Source organism: Oncorhynchus masou, chromosome 2 (assembly GCF_036934945.1).
Source record: "Oncorhynchus masou masou isolate Uvic2021 chromosome 2, UVic_Omas_1.1, whole genome shotgun sequence".
Taxonomy (NCBI): domain Eukaryota; kingdom Metazoa; phylum Chordata; class Actinopteri; order Salmoniformes; family Salmonidae; genus Oncorhynchus; species Oncorhynchus masou.
The window spans coordinates 7511488-7527141 of NC_088213.1; the positions used below are offsets into that span (position 1 = coordinate 7511488).

The 15654-nt window shown below is 50.9% G+C and overlaps 1 protein-coding gene across 1 annotated transcript in view; it reads right to left on the reverse strand.

Moving 5' to 3' along the window:
* The window catches only part of LOC135554779 (rhophilin-2-like), a 94219-nt gene that overhangs the window by 29475 nt on the left and 49090 nt on the right, over window positions 1–15654 (reverse strand). The window contains exons 3-8 of the mRNA XM_064987212.1: window positions 13103–13231; window positions 11201–11276; window positions 8079–8156; window positions 7803–7927; window positions 4836–5002; window positions 1938–2125 (exon numbers count right to left, since the gene is read on the reverse strand). Of these exons, the coding sequence (XP_064843284.1) occupies window positions 1938–2125; window positions 4836–5002; window positions 7803–7927; window positions 8079–8156; window positions 11201–11276; window positions 13103–13231 (763 nt within the window). The remainder of the gene's footprint in view (window positions 1–1937; window positions 2126–4835; window positions 5003–7802; window positions 7928–8078; window positions 8157–11200; window positions 11277–13102; window positions 13232–15654) is intronic.

The following is a 15654-nucleotide window of genomic DNA, read 5'->3' on the forward strand; positions in this document are numbered from 1 at the left end:
TGTACATGTACCTTGGCAGCCTGTAGACTGTAGGAAAGGACTCAGTGTATTGTACATGTACCTTGGCAGACTGTAGACTGTAGGAAAGGACTCAGTGTATTGTACATGTACCTTGGCAGACTGTAGGAAAGGACTCAGTGTATTGTACATGTACCTTGGCGGCCTGTAGGAAAGGACTCAGTGTATTGTACATGTACCTTGGCAGCCTGTAGACTGTAGGAAAGGACTCAGTGTATTGTACATGTACCTTGGCAGCCTGTAGGAAAGGACTCAGTGTATTGTACATGTACCTTGGCAGCCTGTAGGAAAGGACTCAGTGTATTGTACATGTACCTTGGCAGACTGTAGGAAAGGACTCAGTGTATTGTACATGTACCTTGGCAGCCTGTAGGAAAGGACTCAGCGTATTGTACATGTACCTTGGCAGACTGTAGGAAAGGACTCAGTGTATTGTACATGTACCTTGGCAGCCTGTAGGAAAGGACTCAGTGTATTGTACATGTACCTTGGCAGCCTGTAGACTGTAGGAAAGGACTCAGTGTATTGTACATGTACCTTGGCAGACTGTAGGAAAGGACTCAGTGTATTGTACATGTACCTTGGCAGACTGTAGGAAAGGACTCAGTGTATTGTACATGTACCTTGGCAGACTGTAGGAAAGGACTCAGTGTATTGTACATGTACCTTGGCAGACTGTAGACTGTAGGAAAGGACTCAGTGTATTGTACATGTACCTTGGCAGACTGTAGGAAAGGACTCAGTGTATTGTACATGTACCTTGGCAGCCTGTAGGAAAGGACTCAGTGTATTGTACATGTACCTTGGCGGCCTGTAGGAAAGGACTCAGTGTATTGTACATGTACCTTGGCAGCCTGTAGACTGTAGGAAAGGACTCAGTGTATTGTACATGTACCTTGGCAGACTGTAGGAAAGGACTCAGTGTATTGTACATGTACCTTGGCAGCCTGTAGGAAAGGACTCAGTGTATTGTACATGTACCTTGGCGGCCTGTAGGAAAGGACTCAGTGTATTGTACATGTACCTTGGCAGACTGTAGACTGTAGGAAAGGACTCAGTGTATTGTACATGTACCTTGGCAGACTGTAGGAAAGGACTCAGTGTATTGTACATGTACCTTGGCAGCCTGTAGACTGTAGGAAAGGACTCAGTGTATTGTACATGTACCTTGGCAGCCTGTAGGAAAGGACTCAGTGTATTGTACATGTACCTTGGCAGCCTGTAGGAAAGGACTCAGTGTATTGTACATGTACCTTGGCAGCCTGTAGGAAAGGACTCAGTGTATTGTACATGTACCTTGGCAGACTGTAGGAAAGGACTCAGTGTATTGTACATGTACCTTGGCAGCCTGTAGGAAAGGACTCAGCGTATTGTACATGTACCTTGGCAGACTGTAGGAAAGGACTCAGTGTATTGTACATGTACCTTGGCAGCCTGTAGGAAAGGACTCAGTGTATTGTACATGTACCTTGGCAGCCTGTAGACTGTAGGAAAGGACTAAGTGTATTGTACATGTACCTTGGCAGCCTGTAGGAAAGGACTCAGTGTATTGTACATGTACCTTGGCAGACTGTAGGAAAGGACTCAGCGTATTGTACATGTACCTTGGCAGACTGTAGGAAAGGACTCAGTGTATTGTACATGTACCTTGGCAGCCTGTAGACTGTAGGAAAGGACTCAGTGTATTGTACATGTACCTTGGCAGACTGTAGGAAAGGACTCAGTGTATTGTACATGTACCTTGGCAGACTGTAGGAAAGGACTCAGCGTATTGTACATGTACCTTGGCAGACTGTAGGAAAGGACTCAGTGTATTGTACATGTACCTTGGCAGCCTGTAGACTGTAGGAAAGGACTCAGTGTATTGTACATGTACCTTGGCAGACTGTAGGAAAGGACTCAATGTATTGTACATGTACCTTGGCGGCCTCGTGGGCCATCTTGAGGAGAGAGAAGAACTCATTGCGGATGCCAGACAGAGCGATCTTCTCAAACAGACACTCCTGAGCTTGGGCCAGCATCATCTTGATGAGCATACTGAGCATGGAGGGACTCATGTCATAGCTGGGGGTGTGGGTGAACGTCTCCTTCAGGTGGTGGAGGACTCCTACAGGGGAGGGGGGGGGGACACAGAGAGAGTGGGGGAGGTGAGTATGGAGGGACTCATGTCATAGCTGGGGGTGAACGTCTCCTTCAGGTGGTGGAGGACTCCTACAGGGGGGGGGGACACAGAGAGAGTAGGGGAGGTGAGTATGGAGGGACTCATGTCATAGCTGGGGGTGAACGTCTCCTTCAGGTGGTGGAGGACTCCTACAGGGGGGGGGGACACAGAGAGAGTAGGGGAGGTGAGTATGGAGGGACTCATGTCATAGCTGGGGGTGTGGGTGCATTTCTAAACGTTGCTACCGGATAAAATATATGCTCCAAAACATGCATGCACCAGTTTTCACGCAAAAACTGCATTTATAAAAACTAAACTTAACATGAGAATGTGCTAATAATTTTATACTCCCGGTACCACAAGTACTCACACTTTCTAACGTTCGACATTAGGCCGAGGGGCAGTACTGTCCTAGTTTGGGTTGACTGCCGAGGGGCAGTACTGTCCTAGTTTGGGTTGACTGCCGAGGGGCAGTACTGTCCTAGTTTGGGTTGACTGCCGAGGGGCAGTACTGTCCTAGTTTGGGTTGACTGCCGAGGGGCAGTACTGTCCTAGTTTGGGTTGACTGCCGAGGGGCAGTACTGTCCTAGTTTGGGTTGACTGCCGAGGGGCAATACTGTCCTAGTTTGGGTTGACTGCCGAGGGGCAGTACTGTCCTAGTTTGGGTTGACTGCCGAGGGGCAGTACTGTCCTAGTTTGGGTTGACTGCCGAGGGGCAGTACTGTCCTAGTTTGGGTTGACTGCCGAGGGGCAGTACTGTCCTAGTTTGGGTTGACTGCAGAGGGGCAGTACTGTCCTAGTTTGGGTTGACTGCCGAGGGGCAGTACTGTCCTAGTTTGGGTTGACTGCCGAGGGGCAGTACTGTCCTAGTTTGGGTTGACTGCCGAGGGGCAGTACTGTACTGTGGGACATGATGCATGGGAAACCAGAGAAGACAGAAGAGGACTGGCCACCCCTCATAGCCTGGTTCCTCTCTAGGTTTCTTCCTAGGTTTTGGCCTTTCTAGGGAGTTTTTCCTAGCCACCGTGCTTCTACACCTGCATTGCTTGCTGTTTGGGGTTTTAAGCTGGGTTTCTGTACAGCACTTTGAGATATTAGCTGATGTAAGAAGGGCTATTTAAATAAATTTGATTGATTGATTGATAGTTAAATGGTTCATCTTTACCAGTAGCCAGTCCATAGAGTTTTTGCTGACATGACATTTGAAAACTTCGAAATTAAATTTTCATCTGGCCGTTTTCCTATCGTTAAACAAAGATTACACAAGGAGAGAACTGGTCACGGCACAAACTGTGGGATAAGTGACCTACAAACTTACAAAATGTATAAACTAAGTCAAATCTTCTAAACCTCTTGTAATCCAACTCGGAGTGTACTGTATATTCCACCAGTGTTACTGGCAATGACTAGAGTCTAGCTGGGTCATAATGGCCACTTGTGTTGTCCAAAATGGCACCCTATTCCCTACATAGTGCACTACTCTTAACCAGGACCCTATGCCCTATAACCAGGACCCTATGCCCTATAACCAGGACCCTATTCCCTACATAGTGCACTACTCTTAACCAGGGCCCTATTCCCTATAACCAGGGCCCTATTCCCTACATAGTGCACTACTCTTAACCAGGGCCCTATTCCCTATAACCAGGGCCCTATTCCCTATAACCAGGGCCCTATTCCCTACATAGTGCACTACTCTTAACCAGGGCCCTATTCCCTATAACCAGGGCCCTATTCCCTATAACCAGGGCCCTATTCCCTACATAGTGCACTACTCTTAACCAGGGTCCTATTCCCTATAACCAGGGCCCTATTCCCTATAACCAGGGCCCTATTCCCTACATAGTGCACTACTCTTAACCAGGGCCCTATTCCCTATAACCAGGGCCCTATTCCCTATAACCAGGGCCCTATTCCCTATAACCAGGGCCCTATTCCCTATAACCAGGGCCCTATTCCCTATAACCAGGGCCCTATTCCCTATAACCAGGGCCCTATTCCCTATAACCAGGGCCCTATTCCCTATAACCAGGGCCCTATTCCCTATAACCAGGGCCCTATTCCCTATAACCAGGGCCCTATTCCCTACATAGTGCACTACTCTTAACCAGGGCCCTATTCCCTATAACCAGGGCCCTATTCCCTATAACCAGGGCCCTATTCCCTATAACCAGGGCCCTATTCCCTATAACCAGGGCCCTATTCCCTATAACCAGGGCCCTATTCCCTATAACCAGGGCCCTATTCCCTATAACCAGGGCCCTATTCCCTATAACCAGGGCCCTATTCCCTATAACCAGGGCCCTATTCCCTATAACCAGGGCCCTATTCCCTATAACCAGGGCCCTATTCCCTACATAGGGCCCTGGTTAAGAGTAGTGCACTATTCCCTATAACCAGGGCCCTATTCCCTATAACCAGGGCCCTATTCCCTACATAGTGCACTACTCTTAACCAGGGCCCTATTCCCTATAACCAGGGCCCTATTCCCTATAACCAGGGCCCTATTCCCTATAACCAGGGCCTTATTCCCTATAACCAGGGCCCTATTCCCTATAACCAGGGCCCTATTCCCTATAACCAGGGCCCTATTCCCTACAGAGGGAATAAGGTGTTCCGTGGGACACAGCCCACTGTGGTTCTAGTGTCTCCTCACCTGCAGCTTTCTGGAAGGCTGCGATAGCATCCTGGAGGCCGGAGCCCGTCTGGCGGTTGCAGCGCGTGCCGATCTGGGTGTAGAGGGCGCCGATGTTGAACAGAATACTGGCCTTCTCCAGAGACACGTTCTGCTGGCACACTGGAACACCTGTGAACGAGTCATACCTGGGAGAGAGACAGACAGAGAGGTCACTCGTGGAACCATAACACTGTGTTGACCCCTGGAGAGACAGACATGTTGACCCCTGGAGAGACAGACATGTTGACCCCTGGAGAGACAGACATGTTGACCCCTGGAGAGACAGACATGTAGACCCCTGGAGAGACAGACATGTTGACCCCTGGAGAGACAGACATGTTGACCCCTGGAGAGACAGACATGTTGACCCCTGGAGAGACAGACATGTTGACCCCTGGAGAGACAGACAGAGAGATCACTAGTGGTATATAGACCTGTCCTTCTCATTGTGATATAGACCTGTGATATAGACCTGTGATATAGACCTGTGATATAGACCTGTTATATAGACCTGTGATATAGACCTGTTATATAGACCTGTTATATAGACCTGTGATATAGACCTGTGATATAGACCTGTGATATAGACCTGTTATATAGACCTGTGATATAGACCTGTTATATAGACCTGTTATATAGACCTGTGATATAGACCTGTGATATAGACCTGTCCTTCTCATTGTGATATAGACCTGTTATATAGACCTGTGATATAGACCTGTTATATAGACCTGTCCTTCTCATTGTGATATAGACCTGTTATATAGACCTGTGATATAGACCTGTGATATAGACCTGTCCTTCTCATTGTGATATAGACCTGTCCTTCTCATTGTGATATAGACCTGTGATATAGACCTGTGATATAGACCTGTGATATAGACCTGTTATATAGACCTGTTATATAGACCTGTCCTTCTCATTGTGATATAGACCTGTTATATAGACCTGTTATATAGACCTGTGATATAGACCTGTGATATAGACCTGTTATATAGACCTGTGATATAGACCTGTGATATAGACCTGTGATATAGACCTGTGATATAGACCTGTGATATAGACCTGTGATATAGACCTGTGATATAGACCTGTGATATAGACCTGCGATATAGACCTGTGATATAGACCTGTGATATAGACCTGTGATATAGACCTGTTATATAGACCTGTTATATAGACCTGCGATATAGACCTGCTATATAGACCTGTGATATAGACCTGTGATATAGACCTGTGATATAGACCTGTTATATAGACCTGTGATATAGACCTGTTATATAGACCTGTGATATAGACCTGTTATATAGACCTGTCCTTCTCATTGTTATATAGACCTGTTATATAGACCTGTTATATAGACCTGTGATATAGACCTGTGATATAGACCTGTGATATAGACCTGTGATATAGACCTGTTATATAGACCTGTTATATAGACCTGTTATATAGACCTGTGATATAGACCTGTTATATAGACCTGTGATATAGACCTGTGATATAGACCTGTGATATAGACCTGTTATATAGACCTGTGATATAGACCTGTGATATAGACCTGTCATATAGACCTGTCCTTCTCATTGTGATATAGACCTGTGATATAGACCTGTGATATAGACCTGTTATATAGACCTGTGATATAGACCTGTGATATAGACCTGTGATATAGACCTGTTATATAGACCTGTGATATAGACCTGTGATATAGACCTGTCCTTCTCATTGTGATATAGACCTGTTATATAGACCTGTTATATAGACCTGTGATATAGACCTGTCCTTCTCATTGTGATATAGACCTGTTATATAGACCTGTTATATAGACCTGTCATATAGACCTGTTATATAGACCTGTGATATAGACCTGTGATATAGACCTGTTATATAGACCTGTTATATAGACCTGTCCTTCTCATTGTGATATAGACCTGTTATATAGACCTGTTATATAGCCCTGTCATATAGACCTGTTATATAGACCTGTTATATAGACCTGTCATATAGACCTGTCATATAGACCTGTGATATAGACCTGTCCTTCTCATTGTGATATAGACCTGTCCTTCTCATTGTGATATAGACCTGTGATATAGACCTGTCCTTCTCATTGAAAGCCAGTCTAAGATGCAGTAGATCTTTTATGTGCTCTATTTATATGCTTCCCAGTCTTAAAATGTAATTTTTGTGACACACACACACACACACACACACACACACACACACACACACACACACACACACACAGCCCCAACCTTGTGTCATGTCTAAGGGTTTAAACACTGTTTCCCATGCTTGTTCAATGAACCATAAACAATTAATGAACATGCACCTGTGGAACGGTCATTAAGACACTAACAGCTTACAGACGGTAGGCAATTAAGGTCATAGTTATGAAAACTTAGGACACTAAAGAGGCCTTTCTACTGACTCTGGGAAAACACCAAAAGAAAGATGCACAGGGTCCCTGCTCATCTGTGTGAACGTGCCTTAGGCAGGTTGCAAGGAGGCATGAGGACTGCAGCTGTGGCCAGGAGACAGGATGGACAGCTGATTGTCTTCATAGTGGCAGACCACATGTAACAACACCTGCACAGGATCAGTACATCTGAACATCACACCTGCGGGACAGGTACAGGATGGCAACAACAACTGCCTGAGTTACACCAGGAACGCACAATCCCTCCATCAGTGCTCAGACTGTCCACAATAGGCTGAGAGAGGCTGAACTGAGGGCTTGTAGGCCTGTTGTAAGGCAGGTCCTCACCGGTAACATCGTCACCTATGGGCACAAACCCACTGTCGCTGGACCAGACAGGACTGGCAAAAAGTGTCAGTCGACTGGGTTTTGGAGACAGTCAGGTGAAGCTACTACAGATACCTGGACCCCTGGGCTGGGTCAGACCATGATTGACGGGGCATTGGAGACAGTGAGGTGGAACGTACCAAGTAAAGAAGATGCCCATCTGGCGGGTAGCGGAGAAGAAGCGGCTCTCCAGTAGAGGTATGTGGCTGAAGTACTTGGCCAGGGTCTCGATGCCGGCGTCATTGCGACTGGGGGTACGACAGGCCTGTGGTGGGGAAAGAGATGACAAAATACAACAAGACTCTGATTCTGTATGTACAACAAGACAGGGATCCAGATATGTGGTGGGTGATTCCATAGAGAACCCAGTTTCACTCTGACAACGTAGATTTCCATGAGACCTATGGTGAAAGTACCTGTCTCAGGTCCATCAGGTCGGCGATCTCCTCCTCGAAGCTGGAGCCATCTTCACTGTAGTGCTCCAGGATGAAGTCCTGGAAAAACACACCAGAACAGAGAGGAGACCATCGTCAACACACCAGAACAGAGAGACCATCGTCAACACACCGAAGTCCAGCCACCGACCCATCAAAACACCATCCACTGTCCAATACAGTCACCGACCCATCAAAACACCATCCACTGTCCTATAGAGCCACCGACCCATCAAAACACCATCCACTGTCCTATAGTCACCTACCCATCAAAACACCATCCACTGTCCTATAGTCACCTACCCATCAAAACACCATCCACTGTCCGATAGAGTCACCGACCCATCAAAACACCATCCACTGTGTTATAGAGTCACCGACCCATCAAAACACCATCCACTGTCCTATAGAGCCACCGGCCCATCAAAACCCCATCCACACCAACCCCTCCCCAGACCCAACCGAACCTGTCCCCTCCCAAGACCCGACCAAACCTGTCCCCTCCCAAGACCCGACCAAACCTGTCCCCTCCCAAGACCCGACCAAACCTGTCCCCTCCCAAGACCCGACCAAACCTGTCCCCTCCCAAGACCCGACCAAACCTGTCCCCTCCCCAGACCCGACCAAACCTCACCTCTCCCCAGACCCGACCAAACCTCACCTCTCCCCAGACCCGACCAAACCTCACCTCTCCCCAGACCCGACCAAACCTCACCTCTCCCCAGACCCGACCAAACCTCACCTCTCCCCAGACCCGACCAAACCTCACCTCTCCCCAGACCCGACCAAACCTCACCTCTCCCCAGACCCGACCAAACCTCACCTCTCCCCAGACCCGACCAAACCTCACCTCTCCCCAGACCCGACCAAACCTCACCTCTCTCCCCAGACCCGACCAAACCTCACCTCTCCCCAGACCCAACCAAACCTCACCTCTCCCCAGACCCAACCAAACCTCACCTCTCCCCAGACCCAACCAAACCTCACCTCTCCCCAGACCCAACCAAACCTCACCTCTCCCCAGACCCGACCAAACCTCACCTCTCCCCAGACCCGACCAAACCTCACCTCTCCCCAGACCCGACCAAACCTCACCTCTCCCCAGACCCGACCAAACCTCACCTCTCCCCAGACCCGACCAAACCTCACCTCTCCCCAGACCCGACCAAACCTCACCTCTCCCCAGACCCGACCAAACCTCACCTCTCCCCAGACCCAACCAAACCTCACCTCTCCCCAGACCCAACCAAACCTCACCTCTCCCCAGACCCAACCAAACCTCACCTCTCCCCAGACCCAACCAAACCTCACCTCTCCCCAGACCCGACCAAACCTCACCTCTCCCCAGAACCGACCAAACCTCATCTCTCCACAGACCCAACCTCACCTCTCCAGACCCAACCCAACCTGAGCCGAACCCAGCGTCAGTCTCTAGCCGCGTGACGATCAGTGATGTGTCTCCTGACTAGCAGCCAGACAGTCACTGACACCTGGTCATTAAAGCTCGTTGATTACAGGCTAGAAGTAGGACCCACTTAACAGACAGATACAGGAAGGCCACGTCTCAAATGGCACCCTATTCCCTAGTGCACTACGTTTGACCAAGGCATCACAAGGGAGGCCCACAAGGGAGGCCCACAAGGGAGGCCCACAAGGGCGGCCCACAAGGGCGGCCCACAAGGGCGGCCCACAAGGGCGGCCCACAAGGGCTCTGGTCAATCTGGGGAATAGGGTCCCATTTGGGAAGTAGCCTAAGTCAATCGTCTAGATACTGCCAAGTCCTTATCTGCACCTTACAGCGGTATAAAGGTGACATCATGGTATTCCCCACCACCGGTAGGCTAAGAGTGCGGTTGTCATTGCCTGGTTGACAGAGCTGTGACCTAGTTGACAATAATAAAGCTGTTTGCTGAGGGTCGAAACATCAGGGGGTTAAACTTGAATCTACTGAACCTGATGAAACGCTGAACAAATGGTTTGGCACTGTATTCCCCCCCTAGTGCACTACCTTTGACCAGGGGCCAACAGTAGTGCATAAAATAGGGAGTAGGTTGCAATTTGGGACACAACCTATAGCTTATATATCCAGTACATACTAGTGAACAAATGAGGAATAGAGATCGCTGTCAAAGGAATTGATATCAATGAATTGTGAAACAGCTGCTGTATCTTAGCTGAATGCCTGGATAAGAGAGCCTGCCCGTACGTCGGCCTGGATGAGAGAACCGACCTACAGTCAGGTTCTCTCATCCAGACCGACCTACAGTCAGGTTCTCTCATCCAGGCCGACGTACGGTCTGGATAAGAGAACCTGACTGAAAGCATGTGGGTCTGGATAAGAGAACCTGACTGAAAGCAGGTCGGTCTGGATAAGAGAACCTGACTGAATGCATGTCGGTCTAGATAAGAGAACCTGACTGTAGGTCGGTCTGGATAAGAGAACCTGACAATGCATGTGGGTCTGGATAAGAGAACCTGACAATGCATGTGGGTCTGGATAAGAGAACCTGACTGAATGCATGTGGGTCTGGATAAGAGAACCTGACTGAATGCATGTGGGTCTGGATAAGAGAACCTGACTGTAGGTCGGCCTGGATAAGAGAACCTGACTGTAGGTCGGTCTGGATAAGAGAACCTGACTGTAGGTCGGTCTGGATAAGAGAACCTGACTGAATGCATGTGGGTCTGGATAAGAGAACCTGACTGAATGCATGTCGGTCTGGATAAGAGAACCTGACTGAATGCATGTGGGTCTGGATAAGAGAACCTGACTGAATGCATGTGGGTCTGGATAAGAGAACCTGACTGAATGCATGTGGGTCTGGATAAGAGAACCTGACTGAATGCATGTGGGTCTGGATAAGAGAACCTGACTGAATGCATGTCGGTCTGGATAAGAGAACCTGACTGAATGCATGTGGGTCTGGATAAGAGAACCTGACTGAATGCATGTCGGTCTGGATAAGAGAACCTGAATGCATGTCGGTCTGGATAAGAGAACCTGAATGCATGTCGGTCTGGATAAGAGAACCTGAATGCATGTGGATAAGATGATCTGAAATGTACAGGGAGTGAAGAGGCAGTGAAACAGAGGTCTGTACTACCTTGAATGACACAGAGAAGTCCATCTCTTTAGTCTCCTTCAGCCCCAGCGGAATGAGAGGGATGCTGGAGGTCTCTCTGGAAACAGGAAAGGAGACATCGTTGACATGTGGTATTTAACTGTTAGACAGTGATGTTAGCGGTGAGGCTCAGAGTGTTACATTAACAGACAGGTTGGCTGTGTGATGTTAGCGGTGAGGCTCAGAGTGTTACATTAACAGACATATTGTTGAGGTACTGTAACAGACAGGTTGGCTGTGTGATGTTAGTGGTGAGGCTCAGAGTTGATTACATTTGCTCTTCAGATTGCAGGCCAGAGGAAACACCCTTTGACAACAGTCTCTCTTTGCCACGCCAACACCCTTTGACAACAGTCTCTCTTTGCCACGCCAACACCCTTTGACAACAGTCTCTCTTTGCCACGCCAACACCCTTTGACAACAGTCTCTCGTTGCCACGCCAACACCCTTTGACAACAGTCTCTCGTTGCCACGCCAACACCCTTTGACAACAGTCTCTCGTTGCCACGCCAACACCCTTTGACAACAGTCTCTCAATACACTACAACCCAGAGTAAACACCCAGAGGTACCTGGGTCCACCTTACTCACGCCAACACTGCCCCACAATACACTACAACCCAGAGAAAACACCAATATATCCTCACATCGTGGACCTGTAGTGTTCACCAGTAAACACCAATACATCCTCACATCGTGGACCTGTAGTGTTAACCAGTAAACACCAATATATCCAGCCACCTCCGGTAAGAGAGAACAGCCGCCTCCGGTAAGAGAGAACAGCCGCCTCCGGTAAGAGAGAACAGCCGCCTCCCGTAAGACAGAACAGCCGCCTCCCGTAAGACAGAACAGCCGCCTCCCGTAAGACAGAACAGCCGCCTCCCGTAAGACAGAACAGCCGCCTCCCGTAAGACAGAACAGCCGCCTCCCGTAAGACAAGTGGGGGCTGTGTCTATTTGTAAAGAACAGCCGGTGCACGAAATCTAATATTAAAGGAAGTCTTGAGGTTTTGATCACCTGAGGTAGAGTATGTCATGATAAGCTGTAGACTACACTCTTTATTTATAAAGAGTGTAGTCTCTCTCTCTCTCCCTCTCTCTCTCCCTCCCCCTCTCTCTCCCCCTCTCTCTCCCTCCCTCTCTCTCCCCCTCTCTCTCTCTCTCCCTCTCTCTCTCCCTCTCTCTCTCCCTCTCTCTCTCCCTCTCTCTCTCCCTCTCTCTCTCCCTCTCTCCAACAAGTTTAACGGCACCAATACTTTAGAGATCACTGGATGGTTATATTATACATGACGTTATGGCCAATTCTCACGTGACGATAGGTAGGCTGGTTGGGGGTAATAGAGGAGTAGAAAGGGTGCGTTTAAAGGGGCGCCGTTTTAAAGGGGCGCCGTTTAAAGGGGTGCAGGTTTAAAGGGCTGCCGTTGAAAGGGGCGCCGTTTTAAAGGGGCGCCGGTTTAAAGGGGTGCAGGTTTAAAGGGGTGCCGGTTTAAAGGGGTGCCGTTTAAAGGGGTGCAGGTTTAAAGGGGTGCCGTTTAAAGGGGTGCAGGTTTAAAGGGGTGCAGGTTTAAAGGGGCGCAGGTTTAAAGGGGCGCAGGTTTAAAGGGGCGCAGTTTTAAAGGGGCGCAGGTTTAAAGGGGCGCAGGTTTAAAGGGGCGCAGGTTTAAAGGGGCGCAGGTTTAAAGGGGCGCAGGTTTAAAGGGGTGCCGTTTAAAGGGGTGCCGGTTTAAAGGGGTGCCGGTTTAAAGGGGTGCAGGTTTAAAGGGGTGCAGGTTTAAAGGGGCACCGTTTAAAGGGGTGCAGGTTTAAAGGGGTGCCGGTTTAAAGGGGCACCGTTTAAAGGGGTGCTGTTGAAAGGGGTGCCGTTTAAAGGGGTGCCGTTTACTCACTGGATGTTTTGGTAGACCTCCACGGAGCTGTTGAGCCCCTCCAGTTGTTCCATGAGCAGCTGCAGGTTAGAGTTGATATAGCTCAGCTCCAGAACGACCATATCACACACTTTGTTGTTGGAGGTCGCCCTGGAGACGGGAAGAGAAAAGGAAAGGCATGTTAGCGTTCACAATACAAAACTGAAGAAAAGGGTGGTGCAGCCCCTGCCACTCTCTCCCGGGGGGGCTGCACCACCCCTGCCACTCTCTCACGGGGGGGATGCACCACCCCTGCCACTCTCTCCCGGGGGGGGCTGCACCACCCCTGCCACTCTCTCACGGGGGGGATGCACCACCCCTGCCACTCTCTCCCGGGGGGGGCTGCACCACCCCTGCCACTCTCTCCCGGGGGGGGCTGCACCACCCCTGCCACTCTCTCCCGGGGGGGGCTGCACCACCCCTGCCACTCTCTCCCGGGGGGGCTGCACCACCCCTGCCACTCTCTCCCGGGGGGGGCTGCACCACCCCTGCCACTCTCTCCCCCGGGGGCTGCACCACCCCTGCCACTCTCTCCCGGGGGCTGCACCACCCCTGCCACTCTCTCCCGGGGGGCTGCACCACCCCTGCCACTCTCTCCCGGGGGGGGCTGCACCACCCCTGCCACTCTCTCCCGGGGGGGGCTGCACCACACCTGCCACTCTCTCCAGGGGGGCTGCATCCCCCTGCCACTCTCTCCCCGGGGGCTGCACCACCCCTGCCACTCTCTCCCGGGGGGCTGCACCACCCCTGCCACTCTCTCCCGGGGGGCTGCACCACCCCTGCCACTCTCTCCCGGGGGGGGCTGCACCACCCCTGCCACTCTCTCCCGGGGGGGGCTGCACCACCCCTGCCACTATCTCACGGGGGGGCTGCACCACCCCTGCCACTATCTCCCGGGGGGCTGCACCACCCCTGCCACTATCTCACGGGGGGGCTGCACCACCCCTGCCACTCTCTCCCGGGGGGCTGCACCACCCCTGCCACTCTCTCCCGGGGGGCTGCACCACCCCTGCCACTCTCTCCCGGGGGGGCTGCACCACCCCTGCCACTCTCTCCCGGGGGACTCTTACAAGAAGCTGTGAAGACTGCCCCCACCTTGACTTTTTACATATATATTGGTCTACGTACGGAAGGAGGGAAGGACAGACCTACAATTATGGCTGTCAGATCTTTAGGTCACAGAGTGCACGGGGGCCCCGTGGGTCACAGAGTGCACGGGGGCCCCGTGGGTCACAGAGCACACGGGGGCCCCGTGGGTCACAGAGCACACGGGGGGCCCCGTGGGTCACAGAGCACACGGGGGCCTCGTGGGTCACAGAGCACACGGGGGCCTCGTGGGTCACAGAGCACGCGGGGGCCTCGTGGGGCACAGAGCACGCGGGGGCCTCGTGGGTCACAGAGCACACGGGGGCCTCGTGGGTCACAGAGCACACGGGGGCCTCGTGGGTCACAGTGCACACCGGGGCCTCGTGGGTCACAGAGCACACGGGGGCCTCGTGGGTCACAGAGCACACGGGGGCCTCGTGGGTCACAGAGCACACGGGGGCCTCGTGGGTCACAGAGCACACGGGGGCCTCGTGGGTCACAGAGCACACGGGGCCTCTTGGTCTCTCTAAAGCTCTGTGTTGTGGGCCAACAATACAGATGAGGCCCAGACTTATGGATCCCTACCCAGGCAGTGGGGCACTAAGATACACACAGAATGGGTGGGACAGAGGACTGACTGACTGACTGGAGACAGAGGACTGACTGACTGAATAGAGACAGAGGACTGACTGACTGAATAGAGACAGAGGACTGACTGACCGGAGACAGAGGACTGACTGGAGACAGAGGACTGACTGGAGACAGAGGACTGACTGAATAGAGACAGAGGACTGGCTGACTGAATAGAGACAGAGGACTGACTGACTGAATAGAGACAGAGGACTGACTGACTGAATAGAGACAGAGGACTGGCTGACTGAATAGAGACAGAGGCCTGACTGACCGGAGACAGAGGACTGACTGGAGACAGAGGACTGACTGAATAGAGACAGAGGACTGGCTGACTGAATAGAGACAGAGGACTGGCTGACTGAATAGAGACAGAGGACTGGCTGACTGAATAGAGACAGAGGACTGACTGACTGAATAGAGACAGAGGACTGACTGACTGAATAGAGACAGAGGACTGACTGACTGAATAGAGACAGAGGACTGACTGACTGAATAGAGACAGAGGACTGGCTGACTGAATAGAGACAGAGGCCTGACTGACCGGAGACAGAGGACTGACTGGAGACAGAGGACTGACTGAATAGAGACAGAGGACTGGCTGACTGAATAGAGACAGAGGACTGGCTGACTGAATAGAGACAGAGGACTGACTGACTGAATAGAGACAGAGGACTGACTGACTGAATAGAGACAGAGGACTGGCTGACTGAATAGAGACAGAGGCCTGACTGACCGGAGACAGAGGACTGACTGGAGACAGAGGACTGACTGAATAGAGACAGAGGACTGGCTGACTGAATAGAGACAGAGGACTG